This window comes from Stegodyphus dumicola, chromosome X1 (genome assembly GCF_044657685.1).
Source record: "Stegodyphus dumicola isolate Sdum_Otavi_A_Nest chromosome X1, ASM4465768v1".
NCBI lineage: Eukaryota > Metazoa > Arthropoda > Arachnida > Araneae > Eresidae > Stegodyphus > Stegodyphus dumicola.
The window spans coordinates 199,466,249-199,474,683 of record NC_140780.1 but is presented as its reverse complement, the minus strand read 5'-3'; the positions used below and the strand labels follow the sequence as shown (position 1 = coordinate 199,474,683).

At 29.3% G+C, this 8,435-nt stretch overlaps 1 protein-coding gene across 5 annotated transcripts in view; it reads left to right on the top strand.

The window, feature by feature from the left end:
• The first annotated feature begins 211 nt into the window (after positions 1-211).
• LOC118181652 (uncharacterized) overlaps positions 212-8,435 on the top strand; it is a 70,282-nt gene continuing 62,058 nt past the window's right edge. For 2 of the 5 annotated variants that reach the window (XR_015038602.1, XM_085807920.1), the window contains exons 1-2: positions 212-335; positions 2,953-3,101. Coding sequence is in view for 2 of the 5 variants with exons in the window: in XM_085807920.1 (XP_085664046.1) it covers positions 2,990-3,101 (112 nt within the window). In the remaining 3 variants the exon portion in view is untranslated. Of the gene's footprint in view, positions 336-2,165; positions 2,210-2,349; positions 2,476-2,952; positions 3,102-8,435 lie in introns of those variants that run through there. The other 3 variants (XR_015038601.1, XR_004756915.2, XM_085807921.1) reach the window with 2 other exon arrangements.

The window sequence follows — 8,435 nt, the reverse complement described above, 5'->3', positions numbered from 1 at the left end:
AACATAGTCCTCTCATTTGCCGTCAAGGCCGTTTCTCTTACTTTCTTGTCAGTGATGGTTGATGTTTTTTGTTAATTTTGATACAAAATTTTCAGTTTTTAGCTTTAACTGCACAAAAATAATGAATTTTTTACAACCTTTGTAGTGATCACATTTGAGTACAATCCAATAAAAAAATCTCCTAAATTCAGGAAAAGCCTCTCTCCAAATATCTTTTATATATTGTTTGTGTTTGTGGCAACGGAAGATTTGTTTAGGTAAAGTCGTCTTGTTTGTATAAAGTCATTACGGACGATGAGGTGATGCTTTCACTGTGGTGTGTCATTTAGAAAGAAGTAAGTGTAGCATTTTAATTCTCTCCTCATAGGAAGAATTTTTAAAAACAAAATAGTTTTGTTGGCATATCTGCTATGATTTGCTAAGGAACGGGATTGTTAAATTTATGGCAGTATGACTGTGTCCGTCTGTATTCGTAATAAATTTTGCATCCTAATTTTTTACCTAATCTCTCTTTTTTTTAAAAAAAAGTTTCTTATTTTTAACACTTAATGATAAGGACTTTGTTGCTTTTACTTTGACATTGAAGTTTATATGCATGTTTTTGGAAGGCAGGTACTTTTCCATATTGGGAATTGTTGATCATAAAGTATATGTTTCTCTGAAAAGAAATTATCTGTGGTGCTCAGTTTAAAAGAAAGAAGTAAGGCCTAGTAATTTTACTGCCTACTTTACGGAACTATAAAACTTGAGCTTGGTGATGTCCCAGACAAACTTATAGGTTTTGCATTCATGTGTCAGTTTCCAAGATTATTTCGCTGTCAGATTCGGAAAAGAAAGCTAGAGATTTCTTTGTTAGAAATGAGCAAGAAAACGTGCCCTGCAACGAAATGAAAAGCTGTGCATTTTTAAAAATGAATAATTTTATTGCATTTGTTGTATAGTTATGTACATTTGTTTACTTATTTGTCAGACTTTTAAATTTGTAGTCTTCGGAGGTTTGTAAAAAGTCCAATTTCTTCATTGACACATGCTTTAAGTGACTGGAATATTCTTAAGAAAATTCTGATATTTCATAAATAAAACTTTTTTTTAAAGAATAAGAGTTTTTAAAGAATTTATATATTTATTAATTTGTATTATTTTATAATTCTGTTAAAATGTTTCTTCATTTATTTCCATAAGCATCAATTGTAACCTGTAATAAATTAACTTTAAACATTGTTATCAAACTACTATATGCAAGCTTTTAGTTTTTATTTATTTATTTTTTAGTGTATAATGCTATGTTTTTGGAAAACAGAACAGAACTTACAATATATACCATAAAATAAAGTTTATTGCAGTTGATATTAAGTGAAAATTTCTGCTAGAATTTTTTGTGTATTGCAAAAAATAAAGCTGTATTAAATAATTATACTAAAGCTAACTAATGATGTAACAAATGAAATGAAATGGTACTAGTTTTTTTTTAATATTATTATTATTTTTTAAATTTTTTTCTAGTCGGCTTAAATTCGGCTGGAAATTAGCTTCAGTTCCTTTCAAATTTTAAATGGAATTTAAATTAAACAAGAGCCCCCAATAAAAGGAACTCTTGTATTTTTAGTCATTATTTAAGTATTTTTCATTAAATCAACAATTTTTTAAGCTCTTAACTCTTTATTTAATAATTATTATTGTATATATTTATTTACTTCTTTTGACAGCCATCTGTAGGGCTCGAGCACTACAATTGTGGAAATGAAATCATGTTTCAGATTAAGATTCACATGTTTTTAAGACTGTTTTATATTTATTTTTTAATAATTTGAGCAAAAATCCATTCTATAATTCTACATTGAAATAACTGGAATAATCCATAATCTATTTGAACCATATTATGGCATATTAAAGGAAAAGTAAGTTTATAAAATTATTTTTATTTGATATTTATTGCAGAGTTTTGTGATAATTGTAAGTATAAAAGGGTAAATTATAATTTTAGCTATTGTTTGCACCTATTGATTTTTTTTTTTTTTTTTTTTTTTTTTTTTTTTTTTTTTTTAAGAACAAATATGCAAGAATTAAAGCAAGAAAGTTTTCAGAAAAAATAATTCATTTAATATTAATTACAACTTCAGCTGTTGTTTGTCATTATAGATTTTTTGTTTATTTTGTCATTTTAGTTTTGAACGAGATAGACAAGAAAGGATTGTCATCCTTTGACAATGTTAGTGATATCTTGTGGAAGAATCCTATTTCATGAATTAACTCTGAGTTGTTGACATCTTATTTTTAAAATATATGGTTTTGCTTCTCCTTATTTTTTATATTAGAAAGGTCTGCAGCTTAGTCTTTTCTATTTTTCAGATTTTATTAGACTACAGAACATTTATAACCTACCTATATCTACAAACTGAGTTCTTGAAAACATTTCTATTTGATGTGGAATAAGACTTTGTATTCTGTAAATTTTAACCACACATGTCTAATAAAGCAAGTTAAAGTATTTTTTTAATATTTTTTTATTTTGGCATTATTATTTAAATATCATTTATGATACGTAGTTTTTAATGTATCTAATTCATGATTCTTATTTTATTGATAACTTTTATAAATATTTGTACCATTATTCTTATTACAAAAATATATTCGAGTCCATATGCTCGAATGTTGATAAACATTTATATGCCACCTAACGATGAGTTTTTTAGCTTACTTCAATATTTTTTATAAATGTTGGAATGAATGTTATTTTAATTGAAAGTTCATAAAGTGTTTTTTTTTTTATTCTCTTGTTTATAAATAGCTGAGTTTTTTATATTATCCATATACATTCAAGCGCTTATATCAAAGATATTTCACACTTATGAGACGCAAGCTGCATAATGTTTAAAATTAAGCTTTTTTTTAAAATCCTTAATGCCTTAACTTTGTTTATTTTGATGACTTATTTGTTTACTCTTTTAATAGATGGGGTCATTAGTTATCCAATGTACTTGAATGGAGTATGATCGCAAATATGTCATCTGTTCTCCATGCATCTAATAGTAAGCAAAAGTCTACATCTGGAAAATTTAACCTTGAAATGGTTAATAATGAAAACAGCCAGAAGAAAACTGGTAAAAATGCGTTTATATTTTATTTGTATTAGTGATTTTCATATGTTTGATATACTTGAGTGATATACTAGTGATATAACTTGAGGGGGAAGGAAGAACCAGAGTTTGCCATTATAACATAATGTTTCCTTAAATAGATATTTGTAAAGTGTTAAGACCTGGCGTGATTTTTAAAATTATTTCAAGACATTAAAGAGGAATTGTAGATGCTTCTCTTATTTGAAAGCTAATTTTGTGACTGGGTTTTCTGATAATTTTAACTTCATGCTAGTATATTTAGGAATATGGGTGGTTTTTTATGCATTAATTTAAGTGTGTTATTTTTGTAAACATGATCAGGTTGCTCTTGTAATTCTGTCTGCAAATCTGGAATGTTTAAAAGGCAGGTAATTGGGAATTGTTGATCATAAAGTATATGTCTGTCTGAAATGAAATTATCTATGTTGCTCAGTTTAAAAGAAAATGCTAAGGCCTAGTAATTTTACTACCTACTTTACAGAACTCTTCCCCTCCTTTTTTTTAACTATATACTTTTAATTAAGCAACAAGGCATAAAAACTCTACAGATATTTTTCCAAAAGTTTTGTTTTATTATTTCTATATTGCAAAATAAAAGGTAACTAATTATCCAAATTAATGCTGAATTGAAAGTGGAATGGCATAAATCATGCATATTCTGATAAACATTATCATGAAGATCACCAGCATAGCTGCAGATTACAATGTGTGTTTATTCCAAATAAAGTAAAGTTTGTCACAATGAGTCAAAAGTTAACTTGGAATAACTAGGCAAGGGGTTAATCATTTTATTGATCATCTTAATTAAACAAAGAAAGAACCACCCATACCTAAAAATGTACTCGAAGTAAAAATTGTGCAGCAAAAAGCCTGGTGCAGCCTTTGACCATAGGTATAATTTTTATGAAGACAGCTAATGTTTATTCAGTTAATTTTGTATTCGATTTTGCTTTGCTAAATTTATCCACACAATAGTATATACATTAATTATTAATTTTATTTTCATCATATTTAAGAGTACTTTGATAAATGAAAGCTTTCCTTTTCTACTCAGAATTTTATTAATATAAAAGTTTAAGAAAACTTTGAAGTTAACAGAAGTATGTAAAATTTAGATATTATTATATTTTGCATCAGAATCATTTTATAAAAAGTTCAGTAATCTGAATCGTGCATCATAAAGGGAATTTGAATCAGTTTGGAGTTTGTTTAAAAGAGCTTTTCATAAAAGGAAAAACCTCCCAGAAACTCTTGGTTTTTTACATTTCAAGGTTGACACTCATGACATGTAAAAATAACCATAAAATTAAGATTGGACTATGTTGCCATAAAATCTTCAACTCATTGTTCCATCACTTTGGAGGGCGATTCTTATGAGCGACAGACCTAGCCATACATAAATAAATGTATCTATTACTGTATTGTAACTGTAGACAATTTCAACAGACAAGCATATTTTTGCCTCTTTAAGGGTAAAAGCTGCTGTCAGAGTGCAAATTGCTTACAAAAACTAATACAACTTGCAAATACATTTAGTTTCAATTATGGGAATTTAATTTTCACATTTTTGGTTAATAGTCTGAGGATTTCTGGTTAGGAAAGCACATAAATAAGCCATACTGTGCATTTTTATCACCATATTTGTTTATTTATTTCCTTGCACATTTGACTTGATACTAAACAAAAATGGAAGAGCAACATTCACTAGTTTTATGACAAAATCCTCCAGTACTTCTTTCTTATAGCAGTCTCAGAGATTGAATTGCCAATCAACTGAGATATGTTGCCAAAATCTGGCTGCATGTTCTTGTACCTCATCACGTGATTACATATGAGCACTAGATGCATTTCTTATACCTTGCCACATAATCATATGTTAGCACCATACTACATTTTTGCTCTTGCTGCATCATCTTGTTATTCATTTTTGATGAGGTTTTCGAATTTGCATTGTTTGTTTAAAAATATATGTTCATTTTGTGAATATGATGTAACAATCTTTAATTTACCAAGTAGTGAGGTGGATGTCATATTTTTCAAAAAGGAGGTTTTTTACCCGACAGACGAGTATGTGAAAATGGCCACAACATGAAACTTGCTGTTAACAAAGAAACTATTTGGTGATGCAGTGTTAGAAATTGCAAAAAAAAAAAAAAAAGAAGGGCCTTCGTCTTGGAAATTGATTCAGCATCCAGAATATCATTCGTCACTTATATTAAATTTTTGTATTCTTGGGCAGAGAATTTGATGTCCATGAAATGGTAAAACAAACAGCTTAATATGTGTGAAAGTGCTGCAGTTAACTGGAACAATTACAGGCAATGAAAAAATAATAACAATAAGGATTCTTAAAAATATTGTTAGGAAACAATATAAGGTATTTCGCTCATTTTTTACTTTCCTTCTTCAGACATAACCTAATGCCTTCTACAGTATCGCCCAAACTAAAAAAAGTAGTGGATGTTGATTCTCTACCACCAGGATTTGGCAATTAGGTCCCTTAATCCCCAGTCGCCTTTTAAAAAGAGGGAGTATATGAGGTATTTCTCCTGCCTTCGTAGTGTAATGGTCAGCACGCTCAGCGCATATTCAAGAGGTATGACCTTTGAGTCCCTGCGAGGGCATTGCTCATTTTCCAAGTCTCCTGCTTCCAAATAACCTAATGTTTATGCAGTAGCGCTCAAACTAAACAAGGTTGTGGATGATGATTCTTCATCATTAGGATTTGGCAAATGGTGTTCCCAATTCCCAGTCTCTCTTTAAAAGGGGGAATATATAAGGTATTTCTAATGCCTTCGTAGTGTAGTGTAGTTGTCAGCACACTCGGCACGTATTCGAGATGTCCGTAAGTTCGAGTCCCAGCGAGGGTATTGCTCTTTTTTTTATTTCTCTTGCTTTCAAAAAATAACCTAATGTCTCTACAATGACATGTGAATATTTTAGATCTGGGCACAAATCTAAAATCACCAAATATTGTTTTGGGGCCACTGTAAGAAAGAAGTACCAGTTTTCCAAAAGCTCATTGTATGGAAAAACATACCCTCTATTATTTTTTTTGAATAAGTTTTTCATTAATTTCCGCAGTTTTATAGCATTTATTGATTTTAAGTCTTTAACGAAATAATAAGATTTTGGCATGTACTTCTCTTGTGTAATTATTCTGATCAGTTGTTTGTGTTGTAATTCATTTGAAGTAAGCTTTGGTTTGCAAAACTTGACAGATGTTAACTCCTGACACCATAAATAAATTAAACATATGGAACGCAGAGTTGCCAACTCTCCAGATTTCTGACCATACTGCTGCCAACCCAATTTTTAACATATTTCTCCAAACTTTCTTTTATTAAAATTTCCCATGATTTTTATGTAGCTTGCCTCGATACTTCGTTATTTGCCCCCCAAAAAGTGATTTTTGGTGTCTGAAAGCGCTTGTTGGATGCATATAATAATACAGTCAAAAGTCGTTAATTCGGACACCTATAATCCGGAATGATCTATAATCTGGACTTCATGCGCACAAGACCTTTACTGCTGCGAATACACGTGTGCACGTGCACAAAATACATTTACAAATGTGCGTTTAATGTAATATAACAGACGGTATAAGCTAAGCTAAAATTATCTAATTCAGTTAATGTTGCTGATTGCGTTGTTCCTTAATCTTCGAATTGGATTTGGCTTATTATTTTTTGCAGACTGTTAGAGCAATTTTATAAAAGTAAGCTTGAACTTTCGATTATGTCAAATAGAATTTCTGATATATATTTACTAATATGTAAAGGATCTACAAAGCGAAATTATGTTTCGAAGTCCATTAAACAAAAAGTGGGATTGCTGCAAAAAATGGATAAAGGCATATCCTTTGTTTATCTAAACTTTGTTTATCTTTAACGCTTCGGCGCGCAATCAATTGGAAGTTGATCTGTCAGCACTATCCTTATCTTCAGGGCAGATGTTTTTATTTTATTTGGCTTATAATTCCTTACTAAATGTAGTATTTCATCTTGATGTACTCCATCTTTGATATGATTTAAATCAAATTCCTCGTCATTATAATTCACTTTCTATAGCAAAGAAAGTAACAGAGGTTATTGAAAACGAAAAAATTTCGATTGACAAATTAGTCAGTATTCTCGACACAGCAATTATAGGACTTGTTCAGTTACACAGCGGAACTTTGTAACTGAACAAGAAATTATGTCTGTTTATAGAATTAAAGAGAATGTATTATCACATAAAAAACGAAGCAACTTAAACAACTTACATTGAAAGAAATGTTTAATAAAGTAAACAAATAAATATTAAGCTTTTTTTTTTTTAAATTTTGATACCCTTTAGATCATAATTGTTCTTTATTTCATAAATTATGGTTTCCTATTTTTAATTTTATAATTTCTGCATGCCATCTTACCAGATTTAAACTGATGATTTATAATCCGGAAAAATCGATAATCCGGAATCGCCCGACGAGTCCGGATTAACGACTTTTGACTGTAATAGAAAAAAATGAAGTCATTTCATCACTGATATATGGCATGTTGCTGCTTATGTATGAGTTTATGTAATTGTAGAAGAAATGGGTATGAAAATTAAATCTTCAGTTACTGTTTGCATTGAAACAGTTCCATTCTGCTGCTCTACGGATGATGGAAGTAATAATAATACTGATTTGAAACTGTATCCAATTGTTGTTTCTATTTTTTTTTAATACAGAGTCTTCAGAAATTAAGTGTAGTTTACTTTCTGCCCCTAATTCAGAATAGATTCGACAGGCTTTAATAATAGCACAGCTAATTATTAAAACTTTAAAAGAAAGTGCAATTCTTCAGGATAATTGCTTAGCACTTATTGCCATACGAGGAATGCACCAGTATTGCAGGCTTGAAGATTAATGTTGCGGGCATTTTAAAAAAAAATCAAATTTTCAAATTATGAAATACACCGGTCACCATTTAATTCATGTTTTGTAGTTGATGATTAGTGATCTGGTTAAATTATTTAATAATTAGGGGAACTGATTAGAGTAGTTTTTTATTATTAAAAGGTACAAATAATAACACTTTTTTTACATGTAAGTATTTTTGCATTATTTGCATTTAAGAAATAATAAGTGACCTTTCAGATATTAATTAGTTAATATTTAAAGTAAATTCATTATTAAAATATTGCTTGTTTGTACATATTTTTATTATTTAAAAAATCTTTTTGTTGTTGAGAAAATTTTTTTGGTTTTTGAGTGTCGTAGGTTGGCAATTATGGTAATGAAAGGAATGCACAATCCAATAAATCACGTTTTAACAGCCTTTTTTCTTCCCA